Source organism: Anomalospiza imberbis, chromosome 18 (genome assembly GCF_031753505.1).
Source record: "Anomalospiza imberbis isolate Cuckoo-Finch-1a 21T00152 chromosome 18, ASM3175350v1, whole genome shotgun sequence".
In the NCBI taxonomy this organism is placed as follows: Eukaryota; Metazoa; Chordata; class Aves; order Passeriformes; family Viduidae; genus Anomalospiza; species Anomalospiza imberbis.
This window is the reverse complement of record NC_089698.1, coordinates 1,523,120-1,544,383: the sequence shown is the minus strand read 5'-3', so window position 1 is coordinate 1,544,383 and position 21,264 is coordinate 1,523,120. Positions and strand designations below refer to the sequence as shown.

The 21,264-nt window shown below is 48.2% G+C and overlaps 1 protein-coding gene across 1 annotated transcript in view; it reads left to right on the top strand.

The window, feature by feature from the left end:
• Positions 1–9,284, top strand: part of LOC137484493 (transmembrane protein 132B-like) — a 229,991-nt gene extending 220,707 nt beyond the window's left edge. The window contains exons 7-9 of the mRNA XM_068208343.1: positions 3,661–3,934; positions 5,316–5,507; positions 6,725–9,284. Coding sequence (XP_068064444.1) covers positions 3,661–3,934; positions 5,316–5,507; positions 6,725–7,879 — 1,621 coding nt within the window. The 3' untranslated portion in view covers positions 7,880–9,284. The remainder of the gene's footprint in view (positions 1–3,660; positions 3,935–5,315; positions 5,508–6,724) is intronic.
• The last annotated feature ends 11,980 nt before the right edge of the window (positions 9,285–21,264 follow it).

Sequence of the window (21,264 nt, the reverse complement as noted above, 5' to 3'; positions counted from 1 at the left end):
ACAGGCTGCTGCTTTAACTCAGCTCCCTGGCAAAGCCTTTCTCTCTGTGAAATGTAAATTAAATGTAATTCTGGCAACCTTGGCTCGCTCCAGAAAAGCAAAAAACCTTCCAAGCAAGTTTGCCAAGCAGCAAGAAATCGGGTAAGAAGCACCGTGAGAGATTTTCAGAGATGACCAAGAGAAAAAAAGCACAATATGCAGCAATAGCTTATATTCATCAGGACTTTCTTGAGCAGAAAATGAGCTCCCTGCTTAATGAAGGATTTTAAGCTTACTGAAAACACTTTAATGAGGAGTTTAAAGGGAATTGTGCAATTCACTGGATCTCAAACATTTTGTTGCACACATGGAGACAAAGCACTGACTTACTGCCTCAATCTTGATTTTGTGGCTTTAAAGTGTAAAAATTACATACTTTGTACAAAAAAAAAAAAAAAAAAAACAAAAAAAACAGAAAGAACTTGAGTTGTGACCTGGCAAAGCAGACTTACAAAGCTTGTACTGAAAATTCAGACACCTCTCTCTCCTCTGCACTGACAAAGAACGTGCCTTGCTCATTCATCCTGGGCTTGGAGAGGCTTTTCTGATGTTCCACATTTGTCTGCCACAGAAAACATGTTTCTGAGGTGGAGTATATCAACATCTCCAATGTTTTTGTGCTGAAATGGAGCCTTTGCATTTAAGATACCCCGAGGAATGGGCTGGACTTGAATCATAGTTTTGTTGTGGTAAATACTGGCTGCCCACACAGTCCCAGTCCTGGAGATAAGGATAGGAGTGCTCCTTTTGTGCCCCTGAGCAACAATCCTTCCCTCTGGTCATTCCACAGCTCATATTTATGAGCTGGGGCTGAAAACAAATTCCCTGCAGTTGTTTTGAATAGATTTCCTTTTGGACAATCCAGCAGTGCCAAGTTTGAAACAGTGAAAGTAGAAATAAACAAGCACATAAATAAAGATAACAGCAACCCATTGGATCTGAATAAAACATCGACTCACAGAATGGTTTGGGTGGAAAGGGACCTTAAAGATTATCATGTTCCAACCCCTGCCCTGGTCAGGGACAAACAGGAGCAGAAAGGAGTTGTGTAAATGATGCTGGTGTGGATGTTGAGTATGTGAACATCTCCTGCAAACCTCACAGCACTGGCTCTGGGTCTCTTTTCCCATAACAAGGCTGGTTCCCATCAGTTCTGTGCTCTTTTGCCCCAAATCCAGGAAGTACTCCTTACCTGAACAGCTTTTGCACATTTTTCTCCAGTTCTGCACAGGCACTAATGTTACTGTCTGTATTATTAAGAGAGGGTCAAATCCCAAAATCTCAGAGCTGAACTTGGTTCTGCCAAAGTCTGAGATTGTTCAGCGCTGGGTTATGGCTTAGCTGAGCTGAAGAGGGTCAGAACACAGGAATAAATTGAAAGTGGGAACATTAAGGAGCTCATGAATTCATTCACAGCACAGATGGGTATGGACCACAGAAGCTCGATGAACATTCCCCTTCTAGAACTTTCTTTGTGGCTGTTTGGCCAGTTGTGAGCTGACTTCAGACTGACACCAGTGTTGGGAAGGAGAGAAGTGAAAGTTTCCCTGAAATGCACAGCTAGTCAAACTCTGTAAGACTAATTTCTTTGGGAAATAGAAATCCTATTTTTTTTAGCCTTCCCGCTAACAATTCCACTATTATTCAATGATGTTTCATTCAGCAAGTAATGATGGACACTTGTTCTACACACACAAAACCAAAAGGTACCACAGACCATTTACTTGAGGCTGAATATAAATATTCAGCTAACAAGTGATGCATTGAAAATGTATTTCCAGTGGATTGGGTTCTGTAACACTGGGACTTTCAGTCATTTTGAAGAGCACAAAGGTTTTTCTTAGATATGTTTTCAGCTTACTGGCTGCCAACTTTGTCATAAAACAATTTATAACAAAAGCAATTCTGTTTTATAATAGTTTTTCATAGCTGCTATTTCAAAGGAGGAGATAAAGGGACACAGTAACCACAAAACTACCTCCTGCAATACTTTGAAAAATGAGAGACTTACCCTGTATTTCCCACCCTTGATATAGAGGTAGCTTCAGGCTCAATAAATACAGGAGGGAGGGAAATTATTTCTGAGCAATGAATCCACAGCATGGGGGCATAATGAGTAAAAGTGTGACCACCTACAGCTTAATACCTGACTTGGAAGAGATAAGAGGATCCATGTGTTTCTGCTGGGCAATGAACAAGAGAAAAAAAAATAAAATATTAAAATTGGTGGTAAACTGAGTCTTTAAGCAGACAAAAAACTCTGTCAGGTGTGACAGCAGTGCTATCATGTACAAATCACTGTGATGCCTTCTCTGAGCTCTAGGGAAAGCTGTTTTATTTCACAGGTTCTATTTTGAAAGGGGGACAGATAGAAAAGATTGAAGGCAGCGTGTCTAATGCTGCAGGTGTTTCTGCACGGTGTAATCTGAGTAACCCTGTCCTGAGTGGGAGCCTGAATGCCTAATGTGGTTTTTTGGAAGCCACCCGAGGTCACTGCATGACTGAACCAGGCACTGCATGGGCTGAGTGAGGTGAAGGTACAGTCAAGGTGTGCTTCCCAAAAGCAGAGGAATGGATGGAGCACAGCAGGGATGGGGATCAGCTGGGTGCCTCTGCCTCAGCAGGGAGTGCCAGAGGTGTTACAGGAGATGAGAAGGGAAGAGCTCAGAAATACAGATGTTAAAAGGATGGTAAAACACCTTCTCCCACCTGATGAGCTGCTACAGGGCTTTGCTGCACAGCTGCCCTCTCCTCAGCATTTCCCTCTGCTTTCCTGGGCCCTCTGCTGCCTGGAGAACGGGCAGTGGCTCCACTGGGATCCCAGCCATGACAGACACCTTGTCTTTGTTGCTGGGAGGTCCCACACAAACAAAGGATTTACTGGAAGAAGCGACAGTAGCTTTTAAATGGCACAGCAGCAGAAAGCTGCACAGACACCTCCCCAGGATTTACTACCCTGCCCATCCTAACCCTGATCTCCTGTCTCACCCAGCAGCAGGTGATAACAGCAACACTGATGAAAATGAGTGTGTTGGTGTGTGGCTTCTTTCCCTTTCACAAACAGGACAGGACTGTTGGGAGAGGTTCTTAGAGCTTTTATTGTAGTATCAGCCTCATTATATGGTTGAGACAGTGGGAAGATTGCAGAAGCTCACGTTTTGTTAACACCAGCTAAAGGTTTTTTTGTTACAGAGCATTTTGAAAACTTTCTAGGTAACAGCATATTGCTAAAGCTTACAGACAGTTGTTCTAGCCAGTCACTAAAAGCACACATACACCTGCTTCACACAATGCTGGCTTGTCTGCTTTCTATTACAATACACAATACCTCGTTATTAAGCTTAAAACCTTCTACTGTCTTGCTTAGCATATTTTTCTGCAGTCTTAAGGTCTGTCTTAGCCAAGCCTAGAACTCAAGCTGTTGTTTTATGTCCCATTGTAACTTTTTCTGCTTTCAGACTCTGCAGCTAGCTCTGAGTTTCTCTGCTCTTTCTGTTTCTAAGGCCTGCTTTTCCAGCTTTGTGGAAATCATGTTACCTTTACTCTTCCCCACAAAGGAGGTGCAGCTGGAGCTCTGCAGGGCTGGGGGGATCAGGCTAACAAAGCTGGCTGTGTTCACAGGCCCACCCGGGACAGCGAGGATGAAGAAGACGACGAGAAGAAAGGCAAAGGCTGCACCCTGCAGTACCAGCACGCCATGGTCAGGGTCCTGACGCAGTTTGTGGCCGAGTCCTCGGAGTTTGGGGGCCACCTGACCTACCTGCTGGGCTCGGAGTGGCAGTTTGACATCACAGAGCTCGTGGCTGATTTCATGAAGGTGGAGGAGCCCAGGGTTGCCAAGCTGCAGGAGGGCCGGGTGCTGGCTGGGCGTGAGCAAGGCATCACCACGGTGCAGGTACAGCCCTCTGCAGCCCCAGAGAGGGCTCGGGCTCACACACACCCTGGGGCAGCAGGGCTCAGGGTTGGTGTAGAAAATTCACTGATCTCAGGGGGAAAAAAAAGCAGCTGAAAAAATGGGCATGCTAAACAGAAAAGGAAGTTTGAACGGGTTTTCATTGTGGCTGTCACTTCCATAAAATGCCCTTAGGTGAAGCTTTTGTAGGGATTTATCCATCTTAGTGTGACTGGAGCACAAGGAGATTTCTCTGGCTGGTGAAAGAGGTGACATGAGGCACACAACCAGCTCCTTTTAACTTCAGTGGGACCATATGAGCATAACTGTTGGGAAATTTTACCAAATATATATGTGCACCTTTATATGCTTGAACATATTGGAATAATTAGTCCTTTTATGTTCACAAAACCAATCACAAATCATGGACAGAAAGATAATCTTCAGACACCTTTTGGAGTGTTCATGTTCCCCACCTAACCTCTATCCTAATTCGTGCACTTTCCTTAATCAAAATAAAGGAATGGAAGCACTGGGGCTCTGCTCAGGGGCTGCAAACACCTGTAATGTTTGATCACACTCTGGAGTCAACACAGGGATTTTAGGGCTCTGCTCCCTTCAACCTGAAATAAATGGGATAGAGAGGTCAAGGGATTTCTGCCCTTAAAATGTCTCTTCCTCTCCAGTGACCCTAAAAGAGCGGGAAGCTCCAGTGCAGGGGGCTGTGCTGCAGGTTTCTCGTGTTGGTTTAGACAAATCACACTTCAAGTATTTTGAACCAGCTCTTTCTGTCACCAGTATAAAGATGTGTCTCTTTCTGAGCATGTTGGAAACAAGGTCTTAGAGCAACTGGCAGGAGTGTTTTGGCATTGAAAAATGCAGGCAGGCACCCAGTGGGATTTTCAAAGTTCTTTTGCTGAAAGTTCTTACTTTCATTTCATTCAGGTCCTCTGTCCCTAGAAAGGCAACAGGCCAAGTTCCTATCAGCCAGGCTTTGAGCACTTATTTATCCCCTCACTGAGTTTCAGTGTTAATCAGTGTCTTACACTCTGTCCTGTGCTGCACTGCATTAACAGGGAGTTTTATAGACCCCAGAAAAATGACTTTCAAAAAAACCCAACAAATCTGTTTAATTTATTCTATATTTATATATATTTTGTCGAGATCAAGCTGCAATTTTGAAGTGATTTGTGGTTTTATTAAATTATTTTTTAAATAAAGTAATTTAGCAGCAAATGAGTGTAATATCTTGGGGGTAACATCAGCTCTGGCTTAGACATGGACATGAAAACCCAGGATTAATCTGGTGTGCTGGTTAGAGGCCAAGCGTGCTTTAAAATACTTCCTTGCTGTTTCATGCAGGGTGTTTCCTTTCTCTTCCCAGGTTCTGTCCCCTCTCTCGGATTCCATCCTGGCAGAGAAGACAGTGATTGTTCTGGATGACAGGGTGACCATTACTGACCTGGGGGTGCAGCTGGTGTCAGGCTTGTCTGTGTCCTTTCAAAGCAGCAAAGGAAATAAGAGAGCCATCGTTGCCACCACCTCTGCCCACGACATCCTGCGCACTCCCAAACAGGTACGCTCCCAAAGAATGCGTCAAATTCATCTAGCTGTTCCCTCTGCTTTGGCAGAGGAATTTGCTGTAAATTTCAGGCAGCAGATATAATGAATATATGGCTGTGAAAAGCAGTCACTTCTTGTAGTAAAGGCTGTTCATCTCCTTGACCCCTTCACAGTGACCACTGCACTCTCCAGAGCTGCTCTGAGCACCTGCACAGCACAGGGAAAAGGATGGACCTGTCTGGGAATGCACAGTGCCAAACAAAGCATGGATGTGCCACAAAAAACTCCTTTTCTGTGGGGAAAGACAGCCTAGCTGTGCAAGCAGGGCTGGGAATGCCAGTCCTTAATTGTCTCACAAAGTCAGCTCAGCCAAAACAACCTCTGGCTGCTGGTACAGAAGTTTTCACGACCTGCATTGCTGAAAACTGATGAGTTTGGGCTTATTTTGAACCACATAATCCAAGGAATTAAATAGCTTTTAATGAGACCACAGAACAAATTCCATATGTGGTTTTTTAATAAATTTCATTGAGCTGAGGTTCTACATCAGTGCAGAAAGTGTAACTATATTTTTTTGCACTAGCAATTTCCAGTAAGAAGACAAATTGGTTTGGTCAAAACATAAAAATGGTGTTTTTTATGAGTGTTTCTATGGTTCCCAGGAAAGCCCACAATCCGTTTTGCATATTGAAAGTCCTGCATATTTGAAAGCATGACAGAAAATATAAAGTACTGCACTGAGATGTGTTCTCCTCCCAGTTTGTTCCACGGGCTGGATGGGCTCGCTGTCCCAACACATTCCAGCCCTGCTCATTGTATTACACAAGGCACTGGAACTGCAGCATTAGAGAAATTCCCCATTATGGGTCCTTTACAAACCTAATTGACCGTGATGTTGGAAATATGATTATTTTCATCATAAGGCTCTGGCATTCAAAAGAGGCTTCTCACTTCAGACTGAGAAAAAAGAATCGTCAATTGTTTTTTCCAGTGCTTTTATTAAATTTTCTTTGATAGTTCCTGAAGGTGAGGTAAATGCCTCAGTGGTCTAGAGAACACAAGCCTGCAAGAAAATGAGAAGCAGAATAGACATTTCCATTTTCTTTAAAAAAACAAGCCAAAAAGAAACCCTGAAGTTTCTGTATTTTTTTTCAGACTTTAACAACGGAGTGTCTGATTTGTGCTTTCTCTCTCACACCTATTTTTCCCCCCTCATCCTCTCCCCACCAGGAGGCTGTGGTGAGCGCTTGGGTTTTGTTCAGCGATGGGTCGGTGACGCCCTTGGACATCTACGACTCCAAGGACTTCTCCATGTCCATCACCTCCCTGGATGAGATGGTGGTGTCGTCACACCAGAGCCTCCAGTCCCTCTGGCCTGTCGTGGTGGCAGAAGGGGACGGGCAGGGGCCTCTGATCAAAATTGAGATGGTGATCAGTGAGCCCTGCCAGAAGACCAAGCGCAAGAGCGTTCTGGCCGTTGGGAAAGGAAACGTCAAAGTGAAGTTTGGTCAGAAAGATTTGGACCAAAAAGGGAGCACCAACGACATCGAGGACATGGAGAAAGATTTTAAAAGCCATGCCAGCAATGCTATAGAGAAAGCTGCAGAACAAGAGAGGACAGCACAAGACTGGTCCAAAAACCACGAGGACATGTCTGCTCCTGAGGACAATGCAAACAAAAGCACAACTTTCATCTCTCCCATTGATCAGGAGTCCCTGGAGGATGGCCAGCTTCAAAATAACCCAACTGCCTTCACAGGTTTCCCTACCCAAGTAGAAATACCAGGAGAAAACAATCCCAGTGATCTCTCATTGACTTCCAGAGGATTGACAGACCTGGAGATTGGCATGTACGCGCTGCTCTGTGTTTTCTGCTTAGCAATCTTGGTCTTTTTGATTAACTGCGTGGCATTTGCTTGGAAGTACAGGCACAAAAGGTTTGCTGTCAGTGAGCAAGGCAACATCCCCCATTCCCATGACTGGGTCTGGCTTGGAAATGAGGTGGAGCTCCTGGAAAACCCAGTGGACATTTCGCTCCCATCAGAGGAGTGCACTACCATGATTGACAGAGGGATGCAGTTTGAAGAAAGCAACTTTCTCCTTAATGGGAGTTCTCAGAAGACTCTTCATAATCATATCCTCAGATCTTCTGAGTACCTTTGTGAAAAAGAAGTTAAAAGTGAACCTATAAATCCTTCTGGGCCAAAGCAGAAGCGAGTAAAGTTCACTTCATATACAACAATACTGCCAGAGGATGGAGGCCCCTACACCAACTCAATTCTATTTGACAGTGATGATAATATTAAATGGGTATGCCAAGATATGAATCTTGGCGATTCCAAGGAACTTAGGGACTATATGGAAAGACTGCAAGACAATATGTAAAACTACTTTCTTATGTTTGTAATCACCTTTATGCCTTCTGTTTATGGATGGTGGAGCAGTCAGTCCAGTCAGCAATAGGAACAAGACAGCCCAACCCTGGAGGTACTGAGATGATAACCTGATATCAGAGAGCAGGTACAAGAGGCTGGCTGAGTTAATCCTGTTTCACCACAAACCAGGATGTGCCCCTAAAACAGCTCCCTGTAGGTGTTGGAGGTGTCACACACGATGGCTGTTTCTGTGTACTGCCTGGTACTAGCAAAATGCTAATCCAACTGCGCTCAGACTCAGAGGAGACTTCATTTGTTTGTCATCTCTCATGAGAAATGGTAAATCAGAAAAGAAAGGGATGTTTGTTTGCATTGATTTTTTCTAGTCGTCGTCCTTTGTAAAGCACAGTGGACATTTCTTGCTTACAGCCTGAGAGGAGGCTCACGGAAAAAGGGATTGGAATGAATCTCATTTTATTGCCTATGTGCAATGCAGCCAAGTAGTCTTATTATTTTTTACAGATATAAAAAACCCCATGTGGTTAATTTCTTCTTATATTGTTTGTGAATTTTATTTGACTTAGGGAACATTAAATATTTTCTTTGAAGGGTTTTCTTTTTTTTTTTTTTTTTTTTTTTTTTGGTTGTACCAAAGTGTAGTACAGTAATATTTATAATTATTTGAGTTTTTTATTCATCTGCTTCAGCCCCCAGAGATACCTCCTTCATCACTGATTATCTTCCTCCTTTCCATATGGGTCGTTAGTTTTTGAAACATAGAAAGGAATTAGAACTCTTACTGGGAAAGGGTTGTGTCTTCTTACAGGGAACTGTAAATATAATAATAAACCCTGGAAAATAAAAAACAAGGAGTAGCCCTGGGTTCACTTTTGTCATTGCTAATGTGAAAAAATAACCTGTAAAAAAAAACCCAGCACATACTTCAAAGGGAAAGGCTTTGCTGAAACAGTAGCTTGGCTGACAATACATGTTATCATCTGAGTGAGAAAGTCAAACGTGGGATTGAAATGCATAAAGTAGGAAGGAAAATTTCCTAGGAAATAAGCAAAGCTTGGAGCCACTGTTACTCTGTGCTAATGAATCCATTGGTGGTAGAGTTCAGCAGGCCAGAGAAGTTCATGCTCAACAGCCCCAGACCTTGTCTAAAACATCCCTGGCCATGAAGCCATTAAGGAGAAAAACTTTACACCATGTTTCACTCAAAAGGGAAGAAAAGACACTTTGGGACTGCAGCCACACAAGGGACTATCCAATTTTATCAAGGAAAACATGCTAGAAGTTCAAAGCTGCCATTTCATATGCATCACATCTATTTTTTTACTGAAGGATGACTGAGATAAATGGAAAATTACAGTTAGGAAAAAACCTGAATCTACAGAATACTTAAACCTCCCCCCAGTAAAGCACATGTTCTTGTGATGGATCCTGTGCAAAACCACAAAAGCCAAATTACAACTGCCTTACATACTGGAGTTCCCATCTTTTAGGTAGATCAAAGCAAGATTTGAATTTATAGTTCAGTGGTGATATTTTAAAAAAAACAGAAAATTGTGTGAAATTTTGCATTTGGGTCCTAAATCACAACTGGGAACATATTTAATGTCACAATACAAAATACAGGGATTTTAACATTGAGAATAGAAGTGAGGACACCAGGCTTATATAAATGATTAGAGACTTGCTTTTGCTGGTACTGAACTGCACAGGGAGGGGATGGCATCTGTTATAATCTAATTTTGAGGAGAGGAAATAATACAGCACAGATATGCTTCTGTTTCATAAGGGATGCAGCACTTGCCGTCAGATGAAGGCTTGGGTTGTTTAACAAATGTTCTCTCCCCTTTAAATGATCCAGGAAATAAGGAAATATTAATTCCTACAATGATCCTTATCACTCACAACATAAACCCCCTTTTTAGAACTTAACTTTTCTTTCCAATGCATTATTCTGTATTTGGCCCAACCACAGAGCAGAACAAAAAAAATCCCTATTTACTATTGTTTGCACAGTAAACTGACCACAAATTGATTTAGTCTTGAAATCAGAGGAGCCAAGCAGCTGCTGGCAGGTGCAGAGGGCAAAGAGCCCAACTACTGCAGAGTGCAAACCCCTCAGTGTGCCAGCGAGGCCATGGCCTCAGAGAGAGCACGGAGCTGTTTCCTCATGGAAACCTTTCCTTCCAGCCCTGCTTTGGGCTCCTCATGGAAACCTTTCCTTCCACTCCTGCTTTGGGCTCCATCTCCTCATGAAAACTTTTCCTTCCAGCCCTGCTTTGGGCTCCATTTCCTCATGAAAACCTTTCCTGCATGTCCTGGGCTCCATTTCCTCATGGAAACCTTTCCTTCCAGCCCTGCTTTGAGCTCCATTTCCTCATGAAAACCTTTCCTGCACATCCTGGGCTCCATTTCCTCATGAAAGCCTTCCTTCCAGCCCTGCTTTGGGCTCCATTTCCTCATGGAAGCCTTTCCTTCCAGCCCTGCTTTGGGCTCCATCTCCTCATGGAAACCTTTCCTTCCAGCCCTGCTTTGGGCTCCATCTCCTCATGGAAGCCTTTCCTGCACGTCCTGGGCTCCATTTCCTCATGGAAGCCTTTCCTTCCAGCCTTGCTTTGGGCTCCATTTCCTCATGGAAACCTTTCCTTCCAGCCCTGCTTTGTGTTCCATCTCCTCATGGAAGCCTTTCCTGCACGTCCTGGGCTCCATCTCCTCATGGAAGCCTTTCCTTCCAGCCCTGCTGAGGCTCCAGCAGTGCTGCAGGGTCCCTGCTCGTGTCCCTGCTCGTGTCCCCGGAGAGCCCAGGGACGTGCAGGTGTCCTGGGCTGCTCCTCTGCCTCACTCATGGTATCAGAGGCCAGCGACTTCGCTCAGCTGGAGAATGTCCGTTGGAGGCTCCCAAAGCTCAGGTGCTCCCTGCTGGCACACTGGGGTGTCCCTGCCCTTGTCCCTGATGCCCAGGCCCTGGCTGTCCATTGTGCCTGGGCTCTCAGGGAGGGGCCAGAGCCACCAGAGGACACCTCTGGCCTTTCCAGAACTTCCCTGGTGCTCCTGGGCTCTGACTGATCCCAAACCCGCTGGAGGTGGAAGCTCACAGGTGCCTGGGGCTGAGTTACCACTGAGGGTGAAGTCCCAGCGTGGCCCTGAAGGTCCTCAGGGAGGTTTTGGGTGGCTCAGTGGCTGAATTTGGGGCGGTTTTAGAGCCACAGAGGTGTCCTCCTCTGCCCAAGTTAAATGACAATTGCTGGCCATCAGGAAGGAGCACAGCTGCTGCTGGGAACCAGTTAAACAGTGGAACTGGGGACAGCTGTCCACAAAAAGACTCAATCCCCAAATCCTGCAGTGGGGGGATAAAGAAAGATCTGCATAAATTTTCTTTTTCTTTTCCATCACATGTCATTACATGAAAGCTCTTACATGGAAAATGGCAATACAACCATGGAAAAAAAAGCAATACAAAAAAAAAAAAAGAAAAAAAAGAAAAGAAGTGGGAAGAGAGAACTCTCCATTTTCAGTAAAACTGGGATAACACCAATAAAGTGGAGTTATTTTGGATTTATCCTGGTTTGAGCCTTTATGCTATTTCTCATAAGATGAAAGGAAAATATATTCAACATGAATATATCTGATGCAAAATATGAGTTCTGAGTTGATCAGTTAATTTTAAATTGTCTTAAATTTTAATTTCAAAATTATGACATTCTCTATAAATTTAAGCAAATTAAATTTAAAATTATTTTAAACACCCCCTCCCCCTCAATTTTCCCATTCACCTAAATATTTTTAAGTGACTCTTTTAAATACAATATTTTATTCATGGAATATATAATATTCCACTTTGCTGTTAACTGAACAGCATTTACACATTGATAAGAGAGTCTCTGCTTTTGAGAGAACAAAGCAATGGTAGCCAAGTGATCAAAAGGCACAAAATGTTTGTATGTAAGTATGTATGCAGGAAAGTAGAATTGTCTGAAAAATAGGAGCTGTACCGTCAGATTAATTAGAATTATGTTTCGGTAGGAGCCTAGGGAAGCAATACCTGTGACTGAATGCCAAACAAACACCATCTCGGACTGCTGGTGTGCAGAGGGGGCTTTGGGGGCTCTGCTGCTCTCAGGGTGTGGTGTGAACATCCCGCAGGAGACACCAGAGCAGCCCCGCGGGCAGGGGGGATTGACGGCGCACGGGGAGCTGCAAACTTCAAATCCAAGCTGATGGCAGCCCCCAGCCCTGCCAGGGCAGCCGGGACAGGAGGGGCAGCAGAGCCCGGGCGTGCACAGGGCAGGGAGGGAGAGCTGCAAGTTCCCATGGGCAGAACCTTTGGTTTCATTCACCCACAGTGCCCAGCCGGGGCTCCCTGTGCCCCCTCCCCACCCTTTGGGGACCCTTTAGGGACGCTGTCCCACTCTTGGGGCTCCCTGTGCCCCCTCCCCACCCCAGTCACCCCTTAGGGACCCTGTCCCACTCTCGGGGCTCCCTGTGCCCCCTCCCCACCCTTTGGGGACCCCTTAGGGACGCTGTCCCACTCTCGGGGCTCCCTGTGCCCCCTCCCCACCCTTTGGGGACCCCTTAGGGACCCTGTCCCACTCTCGGGGCTCCCTGTGCCCCCTCCCCACCCCAGTCACCCCTTAGGGACCCTGTCCCACTCTTGGGGCTCCCTGTGCCCCCTCCCCACCCTTTAGGGACCCCTTAGGGACGCTGTCCCACTCTTGGGGCTCCCTGTGCCCCCTCCCCACCCTTTGGGGACCCCTTAGGGACCCTGTCCCACTCTCGGGGCTCCCTGTGCCCCCTCCCCACCCTTTAGGGACCCCTTAGGGACCCTGTCCCGCTCTTGGGGCTCCCTGTGCCCCCTCCCCACCCCAGTCACCCCTTAGGGACCCTGTCCCGCTCTTGGGGCTCCCTGTGCCCCTTCCTCACCCCATAGGGACCCTTCCCAGCTCTTGGGGCTCCCTGTGCCCCTTCCTCACCCCATAGGGACCCTTCCCAGGTCTTGGGGCTCCCTGTGCCCCCTCCCCACCCTTTAGGGACCCCTTAGGGACCCTGTCCCGCTCTTGGGGCTCCCTGTGCCCCCTCCCCACCCCAGTCACCCCTTAGGGACCCTGTCCCGCTCTTGGGGCTCCCTGTGCCCCTTCCTCACCCCATAGGGACCCTTCCCAGCTCTTGGGGCTCCCTGTGCCCCTTCCTCACCCCATAGGGACCCTTCCCAGCTCTTGGCCCCTTCCCCACCCCCTAGGGACCCTACTCCACTCTCCTCCCACTGTACAACACCCCCACGTTCATGTTTGGAGCTGCTGGTCCTTGACTCATCTTGGGGAATGTACAAGGAGACCTTACAGCCATACACAGTGCAAAGAGTCCATTACAAAATGCAGAAAACCCTTGTATTGCAAGGTGGGATGAAAGCCCCACGGATGAAATGCTGATTTTTCCTGGCGGATGTGCTCTTTTATGGACTAGAAATCATGTGCACTACATTGAAATACACGGTAGTGTATTGTGAAATGCATACATTAATTGCTGAATTATAACACTGGATATGTATATACATCACACCCCAGATATTTATACAATATAATAAGTCTTAGATGTATAACATAATGAATTCTGTACAAAATAAACTGTAAGTTAAGACAATGAAACAGAACTTTTATATCTGTGTAATTTGTATGCTGATTAAGTTATTCAAGCTTCAGTTTTCATCTTTTAATGTGCCCTTTAAAAAAATACTTATTTTCTATAGGCAGATGTCTGAAATAAAGACTTGAGTCTTCAGAAGAGAAGCAAATGAAAGACTGAAAGAAACAGATTTTGCTGGAGAAATAAAAATAATGTTCATGTGGTTGTTTTTTTTTTTTTTTTTTTTAATAATTTGGTGTTAATGCTGGTCAGGGTGAGCTGCTGGCCGGGCTGAGGGTGATGTGCCCCTGCCAGGTGAACAGGAACCAGCAGTGTGGATTTCTGGTGTGCCTCCTTCCTCGAAGCAGCACCAATCCCTGCGTTGCACAGCCCAAGGGTTTGCTGCCTGCAAAGGCTGCTCCAGCCCCGTCCTCCTGCCCCTGCACCAAGAGCGAACATCCCACATGGGCAGAGCCCTGCAAAGAACACGTTCAGGTTTAAAGGAAAAGGGAACAAACCAAACCTGTCCCTTGAGCTCTCCGGTGGGAATCACCACAGGTCAGAAACTGGATTCAGTCCTCTGAATTCTCTGAAGTTCCCATTAGACTCCAAGAGCCTCAAAATTGTTAAGTAGCCACTGACCTCATCACGAGAGCTGCAGGAAAGTAACTTGCTAATGCTAACAAAGGGAATTTGAGCCTCAGTTTTTTGCTCCAGGTGCTGGAAATTCTGGCAGAGCCAGAAACCCAGAGCCCCCTGCTAGCTCAGTGATTGGGCCTCCTCCAGGCACTGGGAATGAGCCCAGGAGGTGCCTCCTTCATGCTTTTGCTGCTTTTAGCTGGCCCACACCTGGGATCTGGCTGTCCCAAAGCCAAGGGCTGCCTGTGCCCTAACGGGAGCAATTTAACATCACCTGAATGACTGAATGAGCACTGTTGTAATTTCTAATGTATTGAAATATGGTTTTGTGGAAAGTCAATTGGGCAAATGGATTGAAAAATGTGATTTAGGAAGAGCCTCAGAGAACCAATTCTGTGGCGTGCTTCGGGCAGATTCCACCCGGTCCCCACTTGGTGTTCTAAACACTGAAATAAGAAATGGCTTTTATAAATGACACTGTTTGTGTCCTGGCAGTGCTGCTTGTCCCTGTTTGGCCTTTACTGGGACACCCATCCCCTTAGCAGCATCTGAGGGCTGCCAGTGCCTTTACTCACACCCAGAGATCAAAAATCTTTTACAGAAAAATCAAAGACTTTTTACAGAAAGGCACTCCTTAGTTCTGTTTTATCCAAACACCTGCACACACACACTGAACTGCCCCAGACACCTGACATGGGGTACATTTTAACTATCAATAGCTGTGTAACTGGAAATAACGACCTGCATTCATCTGGGAAAGAAACAGCCCAACAAATACAACTGGGTTTTTTCTTCCAAAAAAGGGATCCCTGAGGATCTGGCAGGCAGGAGACCTGCAGAGTGGAATTTGTCGCAAATTAAATTGGCCACATCCTGAAGGCTGTCTCAGCTGAAACTCCCACTGGCCTTGTTAGGAGCTGGGCTGAGACAGGAGCAGAGGCACACAGTCACAGGGGGCTCTGGCTCCTGGGACGCTGGAAAATCCCTCGTGTAGCACAAGCCCAGCCCTGCCAGAGCTGCTGTGCCTGGGACACTGCAGGGGCTGAGGAGGCTCTGGGCTCTGGAAATGCAGCCCCTGTGAAAAATCAGCAATTCTGCCCCCTCTCCATGCTCTCCTCGCAGCATAACTTTGTATTCCTTGTCCTTGCTATCCCAGCGATCCCCCTGGCCAGCTTCTGCAGAAGTTTGGTTACTGAGGGAGTAAAACTGAGCTGGCTTATTGAGAGAGGCAGCTGGCTTAAGAAATTAAAGCAAAGTGGGTGATGTTTTGAGGCCTGTTCTGAAGCTCTCAGAGGGCATCATGCTTCCAAAAACATATGTATCAGCATCAGGGTTTCTAAACCAACACAGATGAAGGCTTGTCTCGCTCCTTCTGATAATCTTGGGTTAGTCTATTTAAAAAACAATGGGATCTGATGGTACAAAAACCAAATAAGGAGCTTAGGATTTAGTGGAAATGAAGAATGGATATTTTTAATCCTCCAATTTAAACCTGTGGTAGGCAGAGCAGAATACACCGTTTATACCATGGAATTATCTGTAGGAATTTTTTTTTTAATCAGTAGGGTTTTAAAAGGAAAAGTCCTCAGCCATTTTTGACAAAGACTGATGCCACTGAGTGCCCCACGTGAGGGTGGCACAGAAAACAAAGCCCAGGGCGCACACACACACACACACACTCTCCCATGGTGTTATTTCAGTGTCCTGAAGGTCCCCGTGTGACACAAAAACAGCACAACAGTCAGGCTCCAGAGGAAAACATCAAACCTGAGAATTGCTGCTGGCTCATGGCAGTGGCCACCGAGCTCTGAGCCCAAACCACGTGGGATCAGCCAGCAAACGTCCCCAGGGCTGCAGCAGGGTGTGTGCAGTGACACCTCTGCCACAGCAACTGCAGAACCAGCCTGCACCAGGGCTGGATAAAGGCACAGCAAATGCTCCACTCACGCTGGAGGGGCAGACTCTCGTTTAGGTGCAGCATCACTGGAAATAAATGCATCAAACGAGCTCCTTTTGGAACATGTCTGTAGATGTGGCGTGGGGTGCCTCTGTTCACTCTCAGTCAGAGCTGGCCTGTGCAGGACAGAGGTGTTCAAGCTCTTTTCTGGCTTTGAGCCATCTCTAATGCATCCTTGTAGCTTCACAAATGCTTTAAAAGCACCACCACACACATCACATCACATCACCAAAACGTAGACTAGCAAAGATTCCAGGCTTTTAGGGCTTGTGCCAGCAGAACCTGAGCACGTCACTAAAGCCATTTCATTTGCTGCCCCACAGAAGCTGCTTTCCTCTGGGTCAGGCTTCTAAAAGCCAGAGTTTCTCAGGGCATCCCCTAATTTGGAAAGAGCTCATCCTCTCTGGCTGCATCTCCTTCCACCGACACCCCCAGCAGAAAGTGCCTCAGAAAAGGGAAATAATTCCTGATTACATCTCCAACAGGCAGGTGCTGATGCCAAGCACCTGCACAGCCCTGGGCATCCTCAGGGTCCCCACCTGTGCCCAGGTGTGCCTGTGAGGGGCAGCAGGAGCCAGGCAGGGCCAGCAGAGGGGGAGAACAAACCTTGACCAGGAGCACAGAAGCCCCCAGTGCTGGTGAGGCACAGCAGGAACGACCCCAGAGCAGCCAGGCCTTGCCTGTCTGAGCTTCCCACCCACCCAGGAGCCAGGCAGGCGTTCCTGAGGCACTCAGAGCTAAGCTTCATTTCAACAAGGACACTTGACTCAGTGTTTCAGAAGGCAAACAAGGAGCACAGCCAGGATTTCACTGCACGTTCAGCTGTACTTGACTGTGCTGCTGGTTTTTCACTGTGTCTTACCTTGCCACGCTCTTGGTCACTGGAACTTGTGAGGATGGAGAGTATTCAAATGAAAATTAGAGTGCTCTGAGGCCGCTCACACCAAGAACCCAAAAAATGGGAGCATGCTGTTGTCAATAGAATGGGGTCTGTAAGGGAGCTGCTTCCCTTCCTTTGCCAGGAGCTGGCCTAGAGACACACCAGCCCCTGGGCTGCCTCCACTTCCCACCAGTTTTACAGATGAAAATTTTGATGTGACTTCATAGAAGCCCTTGGAAGCACTCAAGCTGACCATTAATTTGGATTCATTCCCTCCAATGAATCCCCTGCTGCTTATGTTCACAGGCTGCTGTTTTAGCAAGGACTCTCCCCTGAGAAGAATCCTCCTCTCTCTCCCCAGGACCTGGGGTAGCCTCTAGCAAACCACATCCCTCACACTCAGAAATTCAAGGCAGAGGCCAGGTTGTGCCAGGGAAGCTGCTATGACTCACATTTAAAGGATTTAAATGCATGTTCCTGCATTTAAAGGATTGGCAATTTTCATGGATTTAAAGGGAAGGAAAAAAAAAAAAAGATTCCTGCTATCATTTTTCGAAATTCTTTTTGTGACAGGTAACAACATGTAGCACTAGACAAGGAGGTTTTTTGCTTTTTTTTTTTTTTTCCCCTGCCAAGGAAGAAAAAAAAATGCAAGCTGGAAACACAGAGGTAGCAACATCAGCACAGGAGCAGGGGATGGTTGGCATTTCCTGAGCAACAGCATCACCCCCTGTGAATGATACATCATGCAATTACCTGCAGGTGTAAAGAAAGGACAAAAAGAATAGATTCACAGTGTGGGGGTTTTTGGGTATGGGGGGAATGCTTTAGAGGTGGGCCAGATCTCCTCGTTACTTAGAACTCTGTGCCTTTTCCTGAATCTGCTTCTGCCGGGTTTAACACCTGGCTTGTCTTCACGGTGACGGTGGTTTGGCTCTGAAGTGAGGAAAAAAGTGAAAAACGGTGGCAGCTCCTTCCCACCCTGCAGTGCCCCAGAGAAAGGAGTCAGGAATGGCCCTTCTGCTGCTGGGGGGGAAGGGGAGCACCCAGGGAGGGAGAAGTGAGCTGGAGAGCAGAGCCTGGTGCCCTGAGCAGAGACAACCACTGGGAACGGGGCAGCAGCAAAAAGCTGCTCAGATGTCCCAATGGTCTTTGGCATCTGCACACATTGCGAGATCTCCTAGAGCACCCACAAATCCCTGAAATGGATCCTGAGAGCGGGGAGCAGGTTAAACCTCCCTTTAATGGATCCTGAGAGTGGGGAGCAGCTTAAACCTTCCTGTGACATCTACAGCACCCACAAATCCCTTTAATGGATCCTGAGAGTGGGGAGCAGGTTAAACCTTCCTGTGACATCTCCTAGAGCACCCACAAATCCCTTTAATGGATCCTGAGAGTGGGGAGCAGGTTAAACCTCCCTGAAATGGATCCTGAGAGTGGGGAGCAGGTTAAACCTCCCTGAAATGGATCCTGAGAGTGGGGAGCAGGTTAAACCTCCCTGAAATGGATCCTGAGAGTGGGGAGCAGGTTAAACCTCCCTGAAATGGATCCTGAGAGCGGGGAGCAGGTTAAACCTCCCTTTAATGGATCCTGAGAGTGGGGAGCAGGTTAAACCTCCCTGAAATGGATCCTGAGAGTGGGGAGCAGGTTAAACCTCCTTTTAATGGATCCTGAGAGTGGGGAGCAGGTTAAACCTCCCTGAAATGGATCCTGAGAGTGGGGAGCAGGTTAAACCTCCCTGAAATGGATCCTGAGAGTGGGGAGCAGGTTAAACCTCCCTGAAATGGATCCTGAGAGTGGGGAGCAGGTTAAACCTCCCTGAAATGGATCCTGAGAGCGGGGAGCAGGTTAAACCTCCCTTTAATGGATCCTGAGAGTGGGGAGCAGGTTAAACCTCCCCGAAAACCCACAGGGCAATGTCTCCCCCAGCATCCTAAATGCCTTATGGCCCTGTGCCGCCCATCAGGTGGCACAGCCTGGTCACACTGGCAGGGTTTGGATCTAGCACTGCAGCAAGAGGAGCTGCCCAGAGCACAGGGACAGGCACCTGCCACACACTTTGTCCCCATCCTGAGCAGCACTCGCTCCAACCCCTTTGCCACACGAGCTTTGTTCTCTTTCCAGCAAGAAAGGGCACTTGTCCACACACCTAAATTAGAAAACACATGCTCTGCCATTTCCATTGTAGGCATAGCTTAGTGAGCCATTAAATATGAGCCAGTTCACTGGACAGAGAAACTCAAATTACAAACAAACTCCCATATTAGCAAAAAATAATAAAAACAACAAAAAAAATGCTCTTGGCGACAGCTTTTTAACACCCATCTCAGTGGGTGTGTCCGATCCGTTTCCAAGCCATGCATCTGCTTCCTCCTCATTTTTTATCTCCCTGCTGGAGTGGAGACGTCCCTGTAAAGTCTGGAGAAGCTGCTTAGCACTGGTGAGAGCACCCCTGGAGAGCTGGGTGGCCCGAGGGGCTGCAGCCAGGTGCACAGAGCTGAGAGCTGCCCTGCCGGGCCCCCAGCAGCCTCAGGCTCTCAGGAGAAGCCTCCACAACGCCCGTGGCTGCTGCGGGGGGAGCGGAGCAGGGAGCGGAGCCAGCTTGTCCTCCGTGTCTTTCAGCAAAAGGACAGAAGGCAAAGGGCACTGATTGAAAGTCAGGAAAAAATGAGGCAGTAAACAGCCGACCCTCAGGACGCTGCAGGCGAGGCAGGACTGGGCTTTGTCGTGTCCCTCACGAACCAAACGCTGCAGAGAGCCAAGAGCTGGGAGTGACCCCAGGTACAGGAGGGAAAACACCATGGCCTGAGCCCCGGCAGCTGGCAGCAGCGGCTGTTTGAGCCCTGCCCGCTGGCCAGGGAGCAGGACGCCAACAAGACCCGCTCCTAAATCACCACCTCGTAGGAACAGGCCGAGTTTAGGCCAGGATGGAGACAGGAGAACTCCTGGGAGCTGGGGCTGAGCACTGCCCTGAGCCACAGCGCAGCACAGCCCATCTTGGGCCACACTTGGCTGCAGGCTGAGGGGGTTTAGGGGCAGGCTGAGGGGTTTTGGGACAGGCTGAGGGGGTTTAGGGGCAGGCTGAGGGGTTTTGGGGCAGGCTGAGGGGTTTTGGGGCAGGCTGAGGGGTTTTGGGGCAGGCTGAGGGGGTTTTGGGGCAGGCTGAGGGGTTTTGGGACAGGCTGAGGGGTTTTGGGGCAGGCTGAGGGGGTTTAGGGGCAGGCTGAGGGGGTTTAGGGGCAGGCTGAGGGGGTTTAGGGGCAGGCTGAGGGGTTTTGGGCAGGCTGAGGGGTTTTGGGACAGGCTGAGGGGGTTTTGGAGCAGGCTGAGGGGGTTTTGGAGCAGGCTGAGGGGGTTTTGGGGCAGGCTGAGGGGTTTTGGGGCAGGCTGAGGGGGTTTTGGGGCAGGCTGAGGGGTTTTGGGACAGGCTGAGGGGGTTTTGGGGCAGGCTGAGGGGGTTTTGGGGCAGGCTGAGGGGTTTTGGGGCAGGCTGAGGGGGTTTTGGGGCAGGCTGAGGGGGTTTGGAGCAGGCTGAGGGGGTTCTGGGGCAGGCTGAGGGGTTTTGGGGCAGGCTGAGGAGGTTTTGGAGCAGGCTGAGGAGGTTTTGGGGCAGGCTGAGGGGGTTTGGGGCAGGCTGAGGGGGTTCTGGGGCAGGCTGAGGGGTTTTGGGGCAGGCTGAGGGGTTTTGGGGCAGGCTGAGGGGGTTTAGGGGCAAGCTGAGGGGGTTTGGAGCAGGCTGAGGGGTTTTTGGGGCAGGCTGAGGGGATTTTGGGACAGGCTGAGGGATTTTGGGGCATTCTAAGGGCGTTTTGGGGCAGGCTGAGGGGGTTTTGGAGCAGGCTGAGGGGGTTTTGGGACAGGCTGAGGGGGTTTTGGGGCAGGCTGAGGGGGTTTAGGGGCAGGCTGAGGGGTTTTGGGACAGGCTGAGGGGGTTTTGGGGCAGGCTGAGGGGGTTTTGGGGCAGGCTGAGGGGGTTCTGGGGCAGGCTGAGGGGGTTTTGGAGCAGGCTGAGGGGTTTTGGAGCAGGCTGAGGGGTTTTGGAGCAGGCTGAGGGGGTTTTGGAGCAGGCTGAGGGGTTTTGGGGCAGGCTGAGGGGTTTTGGAGCAGGCTGAGGGTTTTAGGGGCAGCTGCAGGGTGAAGCTGCCAAGGTCACAGCCCTGTAACCCTGCAGGTGACAATCTGTGCACAGTGCTGCCAGGTGAGTCTAAATGCCTTTAAAAATGGGCATCGGAACAGTGCCTGGGGCACAGGGCAAGGCACCAGCCCAGAGGGTGGCCAGGGGGGA